This window comes from Leopardus geoffroyi, chromosome D1 (genome assembly GCF_018350155.1).
Source record: "Leopardus geoffroyi isolate Oge1 chromosome D1, O.geoffroyi_Oge1_pat1.0, whole genome shotgun sequence".
Classification (NCBI taxonomy): domain Eukaryota; kingdom Metazoa; phylum Chordata; class Mammalia; order Carnivora; family Felidae; genus Leopardus; species Leopardus geoffroyi.
Window position 1 is genome coordinate 54,291,630 of NC_059329.1, and position 18,062 is coordinate 54,309,691.

At 38.4% G+C, this 18,062-nt stretch overlaps 1 protein-coding gene across 2 annotated transcripts in view; it reads left to right on the forward strand.

Moving 5' to 3' along the window:
- The window catches only part of INTS4 (integrator complex subunit 4), a 118,932-nt gene that overhangs the window by 48,474 nt on the left and 52,396 nt on the right, over positions 1-18,062 (forward strand). For both annotated transcript variants that reach the window (XM_045483872.1, XM_045483874.1), the window contains 6 exons: positions 3,030-3,215; positions 4,049-4,099; positions 7,543-7,631; positions 8,824-8,944; positions 15,072-15,143; positions 16,849-17,023. In XM_045483872.1, the coding sequence (XP_045339828.1) occupies positions 3,030-3,215; positions 4,049-4,099; positions 7,543-7,631; positions 8,824-8,944; positions 15,072-15,143; positions 16,849-17,023 (694 nt within the window). The remainder of the gene's footprint in view (positions 1-3,029; positions 3,216-4,048; positions 4,100-7,542; positions 7,632-8,823; positions 8,945-15,071; positions 15,144-16,848; positions 17,024-18,062) is intronic.

Genomic DNA, 18,062 nt, shown 5'->3' on the forward strand with positions numbered 1-18,062 from the left:
GGTAGGGGGATGGGCTAAATGATCAAGGGGCATTAAGGAGGATATTTTTGGGGATAAGCACTGGGTGTTATATGTGGGGGATGAATCACTGGATTCTACTCCTGAAATCATTATTGCACTGTATGCTAACATAGATGTAAGTTAAAAAAATAAGTAAATTTAAAAAATACTGGTGAGAAGAGCTAACATGAAAAAGATTGGTAGTACTTAAGTGTTGACAAGGATGTGGCACAACTGGAACACCAAGTGTCACTGGTAGAAGTGTAAATTAGTTAAATTAGTACAACTGCTTCAGAAAACTGTTTGGCAGTTTGTTATTAACTGAATGTATACATGGCTTGTGACCCAGCAACTCCATTCTTATATATCCAGCAGAAGCCCCATTCAAGCTACCACAGTCATGGTAGCATTATTTAGAATAGCCAAAAACTGGAAATAACCCAAATGTCTATCAATATGGGAAAGGAAAAGTGGGTTGTGGTGTACTGACAAATGGAATAGTATATGGTAATGAAAATGAAGGAACCATTGCTATATGCCATACTATGGATGAATCTTACAAACATAATATTAAGCAAGAGAGGCCAGACACTGGTTGATTTTACAAAGTATAAAAATGGGCAAAATAGGGCGCCTGGGTGGCTCATTTGGTTGAACGACCAACTCTTGATTTTGGCTTGGTTCATGATCCCAGGGTTGTGGGATCAAGTTCCTATGTCAGGCTGAGTATGGAGCCTGCTTAAGATTCATTCTCTCTCTCTCTCTCTTTCTTTCTCTCTTTCTCTTTCTCTCTTTCTTTCTCTCTTTCTCTCTTTTTCTTTCTCTCACTCTCTCCCCCTTCCCCTCTCCCCCTTCCCTTCTCCTTCTCCCTCCTCCTCCTGTCTGCACCTCTCCTCCGCTTGCACTCTCTCTAAAATTTTAATATGGGAATGAAAGCTGGTGCAGCCACTCTGGAAAACAGTATGGAGGTTCCTCAAAAAACTAAAAATAGAACTAACCTACGACCCAGCAATTGCACTACTAGGCAGTTATCCAAGGGATACAGGTGTGCTGTTTCGAAGGGATACATGCACCCCCATGTTTATAGCAGCACTATCAACAATAGCCAAAGTATGGAAAGAGCCCAAATGTCCATCGATGGATGAATGGATAAAGAAGATGTGGTATATATATATATACAATGGAGTATTACTCGGCAACCAAAAAGAATGAAATCTTGCCTTTTGCAACTACATGGATGGATCTGGAAGGTATTATGCCAAGTGAAATTAGTCAGAGAAAGACAAAAATCATATGACTTCCCTCATATGAGGACTTTAAGAGACAAAACAGATGAACATAAGGGAAGGGAAACAAAAATAATATAAAAACAGGGAGGGGGACAGAACAGAAGAGACTCATAAATATGGAGAACAAACTGAGGGTTACTGGAGGGGTTGTGGGAGGGGGGATGGGCTAAATGGGTAAGGGGAACTAAGGAATCTACTCCTGAAATCATTGTTGCACTATATGCTAAACAATTTGGATGTAAATGTAAAAAAATTAAAAATAAAATTAAAAAACTGAAAAAAAATAAAATTACAATAAAAAAACATTGGCCAAATAAATCTAGGTGTTAGAAATCAAGATATTGGCTAATTTTTATGGTGGTGGAGTAGTTTATGGGGGGGGGGGCGCCAAGAGGGGTTTCCTGTTCTGTTTCTTTTTCTGGGTGCTTTTTTTTTTTTTAATTAAAAAAATTTTTAACATTTATTTTTGAGAGAGCAAGACAGAGCATGAGTAGGGGAGGGGCAGAGGGAGTGGAGGACACAGAATCTGAAGCAGGCTCCAGGCTCTGAGCTGTCAGCACAGAGTCTGACACGGGGCTTGAACTCACGGACTGTGAGATCATGATCTGAGCCGAAGTTGGCCACCCAGGCGCCTTTATCTGGGTGCTTTTTATATGTGTGTATTCATTTGTTTAAAATTCATTGAGCTGTACACTTAACCTTTTTGCATTTTTCTGTATGGATATTAAAAACTTTAAAAACTTACACATTTCTGTTTTGTTTTTATTTTTTTTTTTAATTTTTTTAACGTTTATTTATTTTTGAGACTGAGAGAGACAGAGCATGAACAGGGGAGGAGCAGAGAGAGAGGGAGACACAGAATCCGAAACAGGCTGCAGGCTCTGAGCTGTCAGCACAGAGCCCGACGCGGGGCTCGAACTCACAGACCGCGAGATCATGACCTGGGCCAAAGTCAGACACCCAACCGACCAAGCCACCCGGGCGCCCCTCTGTTTTGTTTTTAGATTTGATAGCAAATAAAATGCAGTTTAGGGGCTTTATTTATTTATTTATTTAAAAGTTTATGAATTTATTTGAGAGAGACAGAAACAGCACAGACGGGGATGGGACAGAGAGAGAGGGGGAGAGAGAATCCCAAGTAGGCCCCGTGCTGCCAGTGCAGAGTCTGAGGTTGGGCTTGAACTCATGAAACTGTGAGATCATGACCTGAGCCAAAAACCAAGAGACACTTAACCAGCTGAGCCACCCAGATGCCCTTGGGGGCCATTTTTAAAGTACCTTCTCAGGGCCCCTGGGTGGCTCAGTCGCTTAAGTGTCTGACTTCGGCTCAGGTCATGATCTCATGGGTCATGGTTTTGAGCCCCGCATCGGGTTCTGTGCTGACAGCTCAGAGCCTGGAGCCTGCTTCAGATTCTGTGTCTCCCTCTTTTACTGCCCCTCTCCTGTTCATTCTCTGTCTCTCAAAAATAAACGTTAAACAATTTTTTTTTAAGAAGTAAATAAAGTACCTTCTCTTTATAAGGCAAAGTGCTAGCTCTTGGGAATACAGAGAATCTTATTTTCTAAGGACTCATCTTTCTTTATGATGATACATACTCAAGTAACATGATACTAGAGAGACTGGTGAGAATGTTGTGTTTGAGTCATTCCTAAAGCTGATATAATACTTTTGTTTCTGGTTTTTTATTTATTTTAAGCTATCTTAATCCTGTCCTTTTGTTCTCTCTTTTCCTTTCGTAGCACCTCACAGATACCTCCCATGGTGTAAGAAATAAATGCCTGCAATTACTTGGCAATCTTGGCTCTTTGGAGAAAAGTGTCACAAAAGATGGAGAGGGCCTAGCTGTCAGAGATGTCCAGAAGATTATAGGGGATTACTTCAGTGACCAAGACCCACGAGTCAGGACAGCAGCTATAAAAGCCATGGTAAACATGATCATGGAAATCAGAGGGTGACAGTTTGATTTGTTTGTTTCATTAAAAAATTTTTTTAATGTTTTTTTTGAGAGAGAGAGGGAGGGAGGGAGGGAGGGAGGGAGGGGCGGGCAAAGAGAGAGGAAGACACAGAATCTGAAGTAGGCTCCAGACTCTGAGCTGTCAGCACAGAGACTGATGTGGGGCTCAAACTCGCGGACTGTGAGATCATGACCTGAGCTGAAGTTGTATGCTTAACCGACTGAGCCACCCAGGTGCCCCTCATATGTTTGTTTTTTTTTTTTTAAAGTTCATGGCTAATGTTGGTTTGGGTGCTTTCTGAACACCCCCCTTCCCCCTGAATATTCCTTATGCTCACTTTCAGGAATGTGTTGATGGCATCACAGAAATCAAAGGCACACATTCCTTTGTATGGCAGGTGTGCTTTTCTTTGGGCCTCTCTGGTAGCTTTCACCCATATACTGAAACATAGAGGGTACAACTTATACCTATTATAATACCAAGTCACATCCCTCCTCCAGGCCCTGGGTGGGGGGGTACATTTTAGGGGGAGGTAGTGTTAACCATTTCTTCTTTATCCTTCTTATCATTATTTAATATTTTTCTAATATCCCCTTGGGACAGTTGATGGGTTAGATTTATTAAGTCTCTTGAGTGTTTCTACCCAAAGGTCTGACCAGATTTCTTACTTATATAGCACTAATTTTGGCTAATGGGAACTATGTTAATCTAATGTAATGGGGGAAAATATATGAGATTGTGGGGAGACTTTGGAAATATTGATCTTTTTTTCTCAAATACTTAAACTTATTTCTATTATCTAGTTGCAGCTTCATGAAAGAGGACTGAAATTACACCAAACCATTTATAATCAGGTACCTTACATGATTACTGTCTGGGAGAGGAGGAAGGATAGTGAAACTGGGAGAGTGTATACTAGTTGTCAGAATTTGAAAACATGGAGCATCAACTGGCAACATTAATTGGGATGAATGTGAAGTTGTATCTAAAACACATGTTAGTAAGAGGATGGAGGATATGTAATTGAGTAGCACTAATACATGTAAAAACGACTTTTAGGAGGATTTAGGTAGCTCACTGTGTATACCAGAGTACACAAAAAGAAGTGTGTGTTCAGAATAAGCAAAGAGGTAGTCTTTCTGATCTTGTGTTTGGTTGGGCCAAGCATGAAGTTGATTCGAGGCACCGTTCTTGACATAGTAGAGTTTTTCTGAAGAAAGATGACTGAGACCCTGGGATCATTTGAAAAGGTATTCACAGTATTTGTAGTATTGGTAAAGAAACGCACTGTGAAGTTGGAGTATCACTAGGAGAAGCTGACTGACCAACAAAAAGGCCTTACAAGGTGATATTTCTCTTGTAGAATTGTTGAATGAATCTGGAGACCAGCAATCTAAATCCATGTCAGAGACCAGATTTTGTACAAAGAATGGTTTTATCTTTCAGAAGAAGATGGTAATTAGATAAGCCCCTATGATTGATACATAAACCAAGTTTATTCTTTTACGTAATTACATAGAATGAGTTCAGAATGGTTGTTTTGGTGTGACTAGCACCTTATCTCCCTGTAGGAAAACTCTGTGGGAAGCCAAAAAATTTAAGGAAATTTAGAGAGTAAGGATTCAGAGGAAGAATAGTTAGTTAGGTGATTCAGATATTTAGTGGCCTAAGACTGTGTCAGTTAACAAGGCAAGCAATGATGAGGGTTTCAAGGGAGTGAGGATGGAATTTTGGATTATTTGAGGTGTGAATTTGAATTAGGTACCATACCAGTTTTGGTTGAGTTTGAAGGATTGACGGGACACCCATGAGGAAAGTTCCAGGTTGCAGATAGTTGTGGAAGTCTGGAGCTCAGCAGAGGTCAGAGCTGGAGGTGGGTAACTGAAGCCATCACTATCTAGGGAGCATGTGGATACCCAGAGAGAATAAGAAGATTGAAGGAGACCAAGGATGGAAGCCACAGGTAAGGCCCAACATTTAAGAGAGAGACAGAAGAGACGGAGGAGGAGGAAAAATACATTCCAAAAAAGGCAGGAGGGAGTTCTCACAGTCGTCACAGTCACATGCTGCTGAAAGGTCAGCGAGATAGGCCTGAAATTTACCCACTGGACTTTTTAACAAGGCAGCCATTAATGAGTTTGGAAAGAGCAATTTTAGTAGAGTGTTGGGGATGGAAGCCAGATTAGGGTCAATTGAGGTAAGGCATTTCAATAGTGACTGTACTTTAAGGAACTTGGCTATAATAGGATGGCAGGATGGAGGATGGTAGAAAGGGGCATTGGACTGAGGGAGGGCTTTTGTATTTTAAAGATAGCTGCTAAATAAGTATGTTTATGTGTTGAAGGGAGCCAGTGTTTTGGGAGAAATTGGTGATGGAAGAGACACAGGGGGATAGATGGTAGAGTAAGTTCCTTTAAACAGAAAATCAGATTCATGAGCTGATTTATCCAACAGATATTAATGAATACCTAATGCTGGTTGTATAACACCGAGCATGTTGGATAGGATCCATGCCCTTCACATTCTCATGGATGAGACAGGCAATTAAATAAATAAACACAATAATTAAGCATGTGAATAGTGCTATGCAGTAAATAAATAGGGTGCTATAATAGAGAATCACAAATAGGACCTATATTGGAGGATGGTAAGGGAAGGCCTGTGTGAGGAAATAATGGGATCCATAGCAAAAGTAGAAGGATTAGGAATTAGGATACTTTTTCCTGAGACATTAAGAAAATGAGGTGTGGGAGAATACAGGTATAAATGAATTTATAACTGTTACGGAAGAGTTGGAGCATTTGTGCCTGAGAACCTGGGTTTTTCTCAGATAAACATGCTGCCTTATGGCTGGAAGTGGGGTAGGGGCCCAGAGCGGGAGGTTAAGATAAGCTGCCTTAGGGAATGGGAGTGGAAAGCAGGGGTGTGAAAGATTTCAGAGAGAGTCAGTAAGGTTCGAGATCATGAGCTCCCAGTCCGCTAGAGAGTGTGGTCTTTGCTAGTGCTCTGCTGCCCTTGTGAGGAATAGAGAAGGTGTTGGGTTTGTAGAGCAGCTGTAGAAGTCTTGAGAGCATTGTCAGTGGTAATGCTGACAGTGCTGTTGGGACTAAGTAAAGGCAGGTTATGGAGCAAGGAGAAGGTGGTTCATGTAGAGAAAAAGGGTAGGATTAAAGCAATGGTTCTCAACCAAGGTGATTTTACTCTCTAAGGGATATTTGACAGTGTCTGGAGATATTTTGGGCTTTTGTAACTGCAAGGGAGAGGGAGAGGGTGCTGTGTTACAACCGTTTAGTGGGTAGAAGCCAAGAATATTGCCAACCATGTTAACAGTGCAGAGGATAGCCTCTCACAACAAAGAATTGTATAGTCCAAAATGACAGTAGAGGCAAGGTTGGGAAATCTTGGTTAAACGGATAGGTAGGTTAAGTGAGACTGAAGAGCAAATGTGACGGATTAATTCATGGAAATGGAGGAGCTGGTGGAGTAACAGGTTATGATCAGAGGAATACAGGATCATGGAATATAGGATTTTTATTTTTATTAAAAAAATTTTTTTGAGTTTATTTATTGAGAGAGAGAACAAGTGGGGACAGGGCAGAGAAAAAGGGGGACAGAAGATCCGAAGCTGGCTTCATGCTGACAGCAGAGAGCCCAATGCAGGGCTTGAACTCACGAACTGTGAGATCATGGCTTGAGCCAAAGTCGGATGCTTAACCGACTGAGCCACCCAGGTGCCCCTGGAATATAGGATTTTTAAATTCTAGAAATGGAGTAGTTCTGGGTGTTGTTGAAGTCTAGGGTGTTGCTATGTAGGTGGGGCAGGGATATTCCATTTCAGACCAAAGTAAAACAAAAATCTGGCTTCTTTTGGCAGTTTAGCATTAAAAGTATACGTTTACTTAGAGTGCTTTAGATTTCAGATTGCCAGAAATTTGTGCTTTGATTTTACAGAAAGGGGAAAAAACAACTCAACAACCCAGATTTGGGGTTTGTGCCCATGTGAACAGCGCTGTGGGCTCCCAGCAGGCTTTGCTAAGATCGATACTATTCTAGGTGGCTTTTGTGCTGTCTTTCAATCTGTGGTTCTGCTTTCAGACGTGTGGTGGGAGTCAGAACACAGAACACAGCTGACAGAGGCCAAGAATTCTTTGTTGGGCAAAAGTACAAGAAGTGAAAACTACCCACAAGTATTTTGATTGGCATCCTTATCCAGCTACCCTGTCTTCATTTTGAAGGTAGTTTGAACATCACCTGTGAGGACACAGAACTAATAGACTTTTGGAATTCTTGTTTGCAGGCCTGTAAATTGCTGTCTGATGACTATGAACAAGTGCGCAGTGCTGCAGTCCAACTTATCTGGGTTGTCAGTCAGCTCTATCCTGAAAGGTCAGTGTGGGTGTAAGGCAGCTTTTGTTCATTGCTAAGCCATTTTTCTCTTCTCCCATCATGCAAAAAGCCCTCCTCCAGATAAGGAATGTTGGTTAGATTTTTAGAAAGCAGTGTGGAATAGGGGGAAAGTGCAGATCCTGATAATCAGGATGCCTGGTCCTTATTTTTCAGCTCTTCTGTGAATTTTCCATGTACCCTGGGAAAGAGACTTCCTCTCTGGGTCCCAGCCTGCTCATCTATAAATGGAGAGATTGGCTGTCTTTCTCAAGTGCTGTCTAAGCACCCCACCCCACTCTTTTTTTAATCTTTAAATTGTTTAGGGCCCGTTTTAGTAAATACAAATGCCAGGTAAAGACACTAGGTGAGTTTGAGAATAATGATCCCTTATGAGGTGTTTTCCTTGTTAAAAATGTTTTCATAGTAATTAAATCATTTATTTACACAGTGATTCTTTGAGGTAGAGAGATAAATATTATTCTATTTTGAATTTTTTTTTTTCAACGTTTTTATTTATTTTTGGGACAGAGAGAGACAGAGCATAAACGGGGGAGGGGCAGAGAGAGAGGGAGACACAGAATCGGAAACAGGCTCCAGACTCTGAGCCATCAGCCTAGAGCCTGACGCGGGGCTCGAACTCACGGACCGCGAGATCATGACCTGGCTGAAGTCGGACGCTTAACCGACTGCGCCACCCAGGCGCCCCTCTATTTTGTAAAAGAGCTGCTTCTGTAGGAAAAAGAAGTGTTTTTTTCCTCTTCATTAAACTGCCTGCTAAAATTGGAAAACCAGAATATTTTATATTGATTCTGTGATTTGCTATATTGACAGCAATGCAATTATAGGAGAGAATAAACTTAAAGATATAAAATACTTTGTGGTAGCTAGTTTTTGGTATCTTTGTAAATCTTTGAACCTTTGGTGGGTTAAACACTTTTATTCCAGACACTGAAAATTTGCACTGTAACTGAAAGTGTTGTTTCATACTCTCAGAGTGATTTCTTTACTCTGAAATGTATTCTATCACTCCAGGATTTGAATTACTCAGTTGTCATCGTGTGTGTGTGTGTGTGTGTGTGTGTGTGTGTGTGTGTGTGTGTGCCGGTTTTCAATGGTTATTCTCAGTTTATTGAACTTGCAGCTTTAGGCTCCTGTTTTGTTATTTGTGTGTTTTTTTTTCCTTTTAATTTAGCATTGTCCCAATCCCTTCTTCTAATGAAGAGATTCGTTTAGTTGATGATGCATTTGGAAAAATTTGTCACATGGTCAGTGATGGCTCTTGGGTGGTTCGAGTTCAAGCTGCAAAGCTATTGGTAAGTTACACTTTCTTTAATGAACATGTTTATTGTTACACTTGTATAAAGATTTTGAGACTACAGATAGGGATAGATACAACCCACTTATAGAAACCCTAGTATTTCTAAAAATAAAAATAAATGGCTTACTTTCCAGTGGAGAAGTAGTCTTTTAGAACTAGAAAGAATTTTAAAGATAATCTTATTTAACATTGTTACCATATGAGACAGCCAAGGCCTAGAGAAAAAGGAAAATAATAAAAATAGTTGCTTTACTAAGCACCTGTTATGATCCAGAGAGTTTGCTCTGAGACCACTTACATTATCTCATTCACTCTTCACAGTAACCTAGAAAGGTAATTACTATTATTCCCATTTTCAGGTGAGAAAACAGAAGCTCTGAGAAGTTAATTATCCAATTTTCAGATACAAAGTTGTAGAGTGGGATTCAAATACTAATCTGACTTTTAGGCTGGTACTTTCCTACTGTTTTGCCTTCGGTAATTCATGGTACATTTGTTAAAAAAAAAAAAAAAAGAAAAATTAATTTTTCAGAGATAGAACTGTCTTACAGAAGAAAGAATGTTGGTGTATTATTACTCAGCCCTGTTTTATAACTATGTTATCTAGGACATGCCACTTGATCTTAGTCTCAGTTTCCTCATCTGTTAAGTGGGTCATAATATTCTCTCATGTTTACCTCACATGGTGGTCATGATGCTCAAATGTGATACTATATATGAAAATACAAATTGTAAAGTACTATGCTAAACATGGGGTATTGGGGGTGGTTGTAATATGTAAATACATATATAAGTATTTGTAAAAATTTATATAAATGTCACAGCAAGAAAATCTGAGATTCTTTTTGGACACTTGCCTTTTGGGGCCCCCATCTCTGCCAGTCTTGGTAAGATTGTTGGCTGAATACTTTGGACACAGATTCAATGATAGCCCTACTCCTAAGACCAGTATTTATGGGGTAACTGCTGAAACTTGTGTGAAGCATTTTCATGGAATAATAAGGAATTTGGATGGTTTCAGTACTAGATCATATTGCTTGTCCATGATAAAGTACACAGTTAAACAAGCCAGTTATTGATTTTATGTATTTTTATTGATTTGATTTATTTTATTTTAGAGAGAGCACAAGCGGGAGAGAGGGGTAGGGGAAGAGAGAGATAATCTTAAGCAGATTCCATGCTGAGCACGGATCCCAACGTGGAGCTCGATCCCACCACCATGAGATCGTGACCTGAGCCAAAATCCAGAATTGGACACTCAACCGAGTGAGCCACCCAGGCTCCCTTGATTTTATTTTTGAATTCACATTTTAAAGCTGTGTTTTGGTTTTCAAATATTTTAAAATTTGGAACAGTCCACAATCATTCACCAAATTCTGTCGTTCAACATTTCCTGAGCATCTACAGTGTGCAGTGTGTGTATGTGTGAGGGAGATGGTGCAGGGGAATGATTCAATAATACATCTTGATTTGAGTAGGCAGTTAGAAGAGTAATCCTTAAAGCAGGGTAATTCAGATTTTTCAGTTTTGTACCCTGTAAGATATGAATTTTATTACGTAAAACTATATGAATAATGAATTACCATGGTGATTTGAAAGAGTTTCCACTTAGATGATTCTAACTTGAGTCAAATGCTTTATGTTTTAATTTCAGTGATTTCAGATCCAAACAGCTCCAAATTATATAAGTAATTATGTTTGTACTTCAAAAGCAATTAACAATCTAATTTTACTGATAATAATCATTGTTACTATTTATAGAGTTCTTAGCCTACTAAGCTAGGCACTTTTAGTCCTGTACACATACACATGCACATATACCTACTTTTTTATATGAACAAGGACATATGTACATATATATACATACATATCCTAATAAACATAGTTATTGCAGATAATTTTTAATTCTTTTAAACTCTTTGAGGGGTACCTGGGTGGCTCAGTCAATTAAGTGTCTGACCTCGACTCAGATCATGAGTCCCACGTGGGTTCTGTGCTGACAGCTCAGACCTTGGAGTCTGCTTAGGATTCTGTGCTTCCCTCTCTCTCTCTGCACCTTCGTCTGCTTGCGCTCTGTCTCTGTCTCTCTCTCTTTCTCTTTTTTTTTTTTTTTCAACGTTTATTTATTTTTGGGACAGAGAGAGACAGAGCATGAACGGGGGAGGGGCAGAGAGAGAGGGAGACACAGAATCGGAAACAGGCTCCAGGCTCTGAGCCATCAGCCCAGAGCCTGACGCGGGGCTCGAACTCACGGACCGCGAGATCGTGACCTGGCTGAAGTCGGACGCTTAACCGACTGTGCCACCCAGGCGCCCCTGTCTTTCTCTAAAATAAACATTAAAAACAATGTTTTTAAACTCTTTGAGGTAGATATTCTGTTAATCATTATGTAAATAATAAAATAAGGTTTGGAAAAGTGATGTAACATATCAAAGGCCACATAGATAGTAAATGACACTTCATGATCTAAAACTCATGTGGAATCTCTTCCTAGTGATAGTCCAGTTACACATTGAGAGCTGTGGTTGTACAGTTAATGCCCTGCTGATTTACCAGTTCCTCTGTGTCGGCAAAGAGGTGTACTCCCCCACTTCAACTCTTGAATAGACAAAATTGTCATCTAAACTGCATATAGTTTTCAGACTGTGTTCATCAACTGAGCATAGTTGCTGTCTTCAAAGAGTTGGCAGTCTGGTAGGTTGACATAAGCAATCAGTCAGTTATAATACCTGGTACTCCTAGGAAAGAGAGCACCTAACACATTGACAGAAGGCTTCTTGGGGGAGGTGATTTCTGAACTGAGTTTTGCAGGATAAATATGAGTTGGCTAAGTAAATAAGGAAGGAGAAAATATAAGCAGATACAGAAGGAGTACAATTGTCATGCATACTAGTATACTAAACTACAATATCATACTAAAGTATAAGCAGTTTAATATATCTTGGTTGTGGGGGGATAATGTTAAACGTGTGGGATGTGCAGCAAGATAAAGCTCGAGGAAAGCAGAAGCCAGGTTCTTCAAGAACTTAAATGATAAGGCTTTAGATTTAAGTCTATCTTGCACAAAAAAATCAAGTCTCCATTCTCCTTGGCTTCTAGCAGTATGAAAAATTTAAGAAGTAGGCTGTTTCAGAAAATTCAAAACCATGTGGAAAGTCAGTTTGTAGTTATCCGTAACTTTCCCACTGAGGCAAAGAAAGTTGATTGCAAGTATGCAGCTCCATGGGACGATTTAGAATACAGTCATTACTGTGAAATTAATCATGGTAATTGGTGTTTTATTTAGAATATAGTTTTTAGTTCAATGACTTCTGCTTAAGATGTTTGATCTTTCTTAGTAATGGTTCAACCTTCTTTATAAGACTCCAGAAGTGTTTGACCTTAAAGATGATAATATTTTCAGATAGATTGTAGGTTAAGTCCATAGCCATAAGGGCTAGTCTTTCCCAGGGCAAATGCACATGTCTTTGTCAGTGGCAGTTTTATGTTTCACATGGTAGTTTTTTGTTTTTTTGTTTTCTGGGTTTTTTTTTTTTTTGGCGGTGGGGAGGGGGATGGGTTACTTTTCTTTATCACTTAATTGGGTAGAAGCTGGAGGCTAGTGCAGATTTACATTATTATTGAACAGTTATAATTGAGCAGTTTTTGTTCTGAAAGCAGGTTTGGCATACTTGTTTGTTAAATATCATGGTTTTCTTAGTGTTATAAATTGTTAAATAGTACTAGCACAGTTGGAGAGACCTTACCTGAATGTATTTGTCTTGGTTAAAGTAGACAAGAATGTAGATGTTTTTCTGCTTGGTGAGATATACCTGATGATGAATTCCTCTTTCTGGTCACATCTACTCCTCTAGCACTTTCATGAATGATGCCATCATTTACCCAGTTGTAAACCCAGAGGCATTTGGGAATTCTTTCTGTGTCCAGTATCCACGGAGTTACCAGCTCTTACCAGGACTGTCTTCTTGACCTCTTTTGAATCTCTCCCTTTTCTATTTCCACTGTTTGTACTAGTTTAAATCCCAACATTTTTTGAGTGGGTTACTATGTCATAGAGCTCTTGGTATTTGTGGACTAAAGTGGAAAGCTTCACATAGTCTCAAGATAGCATGGGAAATTTGTTGCAAATAATGATATGTAAATTTTTGAGGCTGGAATTTGAATACTACTCCCTCTCTGCTACTGTGTCAGGAGAGAGCTCGGCTAAAGGAATTGGAGGAGAGCATTGAGACTAGGGATTTGAGTAGTTCACTGTGAAGTTATTAAAACTTCATTCTTGGGGCACCTGGCTGCTCAGTTGATAGAGTATGCGACTCCTGATCTCAGGGTTGTGAGTTCAAGACCCATGTTGCATGTAGGTCTTCTTAAAAGACAAAACAAAACAAAAATTTGATTTTTAAAGGAAAAAAAAGTGCCCCCTAAAAATCCAACTGTTAATGCTGGTGGTAAAACTAAACAGAAAATTAAAGGAGATCTTAAAAATTTATAGTTCTTATTCATAAAACTGATGTTTGGATTAAAAACATGACTGTTGGATTTGATATTGGCTCAGATCTGTGTAACAAAGAAGGCCATCAACTGTACCATGTAGAAATAAGAAAAAAAAATTGAAACTACTTACGTGAAAATAGTTCAACAGTTGCTCTCCTGGTGTTGTAGGAAAGGTGTTCACTTGGGTGAGGATATTCCCAAAGAGCATGTAACTATCTATGGAAAATGTGATTGGAGGAAAAAAAAGTCCGAGCCTGGATAAGCATTTACATATTTACTGACTCAGGAATTAGAGAAGATTGCCAATATATTCCTTAAGAATGTCTAGGACCTGAAAAAAAAAAAAAAGAATGTCTAGGACCTGTTCTAATAGCCTGCTAACCCATCCCTCTGCTTCATTTTGATTCTTTCTGGTCCATTAACCACATTGTTGCTAAGAGGATGTTTATGAGGTGTAAATCTAACTGTGTTTCACCCTTATTTGAAATGAGCAAGTTACCAAATTTCTCAGCCTCAATTTCTCATCTAAAAAATGAGGATATTTCGAGGTGCCTGGCTGTCTCAGTCAGTAGAGCATGCAACTCTTTTGGTCTTGGGGTCATGAGTTTGAGTCCTGCGTTGGGCGGAGTGATTACTTTAAAAAAAAAAAAAAGATAATTTACATTATTTTTGGGATTATTAGAAATAAAAATTGTAAATACAAGTAAAATATTTTGTATAATTTTGAGCTTGCTGTTTAAAAAAGATTGTCTAGTTATTATTCATAATTATGGCAAAGCCCTCACCATAACAAACACAAAAAAGGATATGAGAGAGGCCTTTTATGATCTGTTCCCTTGCTGTCCTGCCTCATTTTTGGCACCACTATCCTGTGTTTCATTCACTTGATGGTTCCCTCATGGCATTCTCTCTTTATGCATTTGCACTTGTGATTACTGGTTCCCCAAATATATCTCTCCCTGCCTCCACCCTGTATTTCTTATTCTCTGAGTTTCCCATAGTACCCTTTATATATGTATTATAACATTTTATACATAATACAGTTATCTCTTTCCTTACCATTTTCCCTCACTAGTCTGTGAGATCTTTGAGTGTAGAATTGATGTCTTATTTTTGTATGCTCTTCCTGGTTACTGGAGGCATATAGTTAAATGGTTGCTCAGTAAATATATCTTTATTGAATGAGTGAATGAACAAATGATGGAAAGAACAGGATGAAAAGGAATGGAGAAGTAGTGGAGAGTAGTGGCTAAGGCAAAGGATTCTGGAACCTGGGTTTATAGCCCAGCTCTGTAAATTACCTGTGACTTTGAATGAGTCACCTAACCTTTTTGTGCCTTCTTTTCTTTTTTCCTCCATATATAAAATGGAACAAATAATAGTATTTACTTCATAGGGGTACTAAATTAGTTAATATATTTATAAATGGTGTGTGACACATAGTAAGCTCTGTTTAGCTGCTATTGCTAATGTTTTTTTTATTTTGCTGATGATTCAGAACTCATAAGCATCTTTGCTATTGAGAATAATGTTACCTTTATGCGTTTAAGTTGGCTGCAAACTTTGAATTTTAAGATAATGTTCAGGTCTTAAAATTTGTTTAATTTGCTCTGGATTCTTTGTTTTTACAGGGCTCTATGGAACAAGTCAGTTCTCATTTCTTGGAGCAGACACTTGACAAGAAGCTTATGTCAGATCTTAGGGTAACTTGAAATCTTTGTTGTTTAAATTGGGTTTCTGTAACCATTATCAGTGTAGCTATATGCCGAGTGGTGTTGGTTTAGTTTGCAGCCCATATATTTGTTAAGTAAATGTTGGGTGACTAGATTACATTTTAGTTTAAAAATCTTAATAACTTGAACTAAATTACAAGTTACTTCATTAAATTTTAAATTATTTTAATGAAATACTTTACACAGGTTGTGTCTTATATAGAAACTACAAAGGTCTGGTCTTATTTTATGAGACTGTAGGATATGTTAGGATTCCTTTTCCAGAGTTTCCATGGAAAAGTGAGTAAATTCTTTCTCTAAACAGTAACAGTGCCTCTTCTAGAATGCCTTGACCGTGTTAGTTCTCCGACATAATTGTCAGGACTGTGTACAAGTTAATATATCATTATCTTCATTTGTAAATTATAAAAGTGATAATAAAGAATTACAGAATCTTTGATAAATAGAAGGAAAAGGGAAACAACTTACCCATATTCCCGCTACTCTAACACAGTGACTTCTGTCATTTTGGTACTTTTCTCTCCAGCCCTTACGCATGTTGTAAACATTGAATCATTGTATTCAGATGATTTTGTAGTCTACTTTTTGCATTTACCACTACATCATATGCTTTTTTTTCATAGAGTCAGCTTTATACTTATCATTTTTACTGATTGTATAATAAGTTGATGTGACATAATTTTTTAACCCTGTGTCATATAGATTCTCCCAATTTTTCTACCATTTAAAATTACATAAAGAATATCATCTTCATGCATATTAGATCTTGTTTTCTTTTGAGTCATTCCATAAGATAAATTCTTAGGAATGGTTAGAGAGTTTCTGTCTATGCTTAATGAAACATTGCCATGTGGATTCCTGAAGGTCATTGCCTTAATTTGAAGTTGGTGATTGATTAAGTGTTCTTTGTGTATACTAGAGTAGAAATATGAAAAACAGCATGCTTATGGTGAATGGTGAAGGATGAGTAATGCAAGGGTTTCTAAGATACATCACAGAGTGTAAACTTCATCTGACCCACATCCTTGTAGGCTTAGGTGCTATATTTCATCAGTGCCTTTGAGATGATCAGCCACAAGGATGTGGACTCACACCAAGAAGATTCATAAGAGGCTGATATATAAAGCAGAATGACAGTTCATTCATGCTAAGAAACATAACTCAATTTAATTGGATATTTACTTTAGTTGGCCAGTATATTCCTGTTTAGGCAGTCTATATAGAAAGGGAATTTACTAGAAGGTTGCATGGTAAGTGCAGTGTTGCTCAAATAAAGCACAGTGTTACCAAATTCAGACTTACGTCTATTGGGACTAAACAAAAATTCTTTTCTAGGGTCAGTGTTATTATCTACCCAGGATGGTGTGGAGGGACACTGCTATTATTTTCCTCTCTGGTTTTCCTTTTCCTGTGTTGTCATGGTGAACAACCACCTGTCTGATCAGCACATTCTTTTGCTATCTTCAATAAGAATACTATCAGCTGTGACAGACCTGTGAACTTTTAGTCTTACTTTAAGTTGAATTTACAGTTCTTTGCTCTGATTTATTACTTTCTTTTGAAAATGTAAGTCTCAGAGAGCAATCTTATTTCCTACCTTCCCATGTTCCCAAGGTACATCTTACTGTTCCCTCATGAACCTCCTGCAAGTGGTAATTGTCATTGTCCTATACAGAGAAAACGCACTGCACACGAACGTGCCAAGGAACTTTACAGTTCAGGGGAGTTTTCCAGCGGCAGAAAGTGGGGAGATGATGCTCCCAAGGAGGAAATAGATACGGGAGCTGTGAACTTGATTGAGTCAGGAGCTTGTGGAGCCTTTGTTCATGGATTGGAAGATGAGATGTATGGTAAGTATGAGTGCGTAATAATCACGGTACCCACTTACTGAGTGACGGCTATATATTGGGCATCGTACTGGTTAATATACATGTATTGTCTCATTTAGCATTTATAGTCACTCTATGAAGTACCTACTATTATTTAATTTTAAAAACAGAAGATTGAGGCCCAGGTGGTGTAATACAGTGGTAAAGAGCACGGACTTTGGGTTCAGTCAATCTGGATTCAAATTCCAGCATTTCTATATGACATGGTTGATTATAAGTGTTTCTGAATTATGAAAATCCAATGAGGTTATATATATACAAAATACTTGGCACAAAACATGACCCATTTATAGTAAGCACTTAATAATTGGTAGTAAAAATTGATATCATTGATACTGATAACGGTAACTTGTTTTTGATCACCCAGAGGCAATATTTAAACCCAGGTATGTCTGACCTCAAAGCTTTTATTATTATGACTAATGAAAACTTTCTTTCACCTTCTTTTTGAAAGATATTTCATTGGAAATTGAATTCTAGATTAATGGTGTTTTTTTTTTTTTTTTTTTTTTTTTTATCAGTCTTGTAAAGATGTTCCACATTTTCTGGTTTGTATTCTGCTGCCATTTTTTTTATATTTGTTCTGTATATGATGTGTCTTTTTCTAGCTGCTTTTAGGATTTTTTCTTTATCACTAGCTTTAAGCAATTTAATTACACTGTGCCTTGGTATAGTTTTCATGTTTCTTATGCTTGAAGTTTGTTGAGCTTCTTAGATCTGTGGATTTATAGTTTTCATCGAATTTGGAAAATCTTCGGCCCATTGTTTCTTCATATACTTTTCTGGCCCCATGTTCCTTTGGAGACTCCAGTTACACGTACATTAGACTACTGAGGTTGTCCTGTAGCTCACGGGTGCTTCATTCCTATTCTTTTTATTTAATTTTTTTTTTCTTTATTTTAGAGAGTGAGGAGGGGAGATGGGCAAAGGGGGAGAGAGGGAGGGGGAGAGAGAGAGAGAGAGAAAGAGAGAGAGAGAGAGAGAGAATATCTTAGCCAGG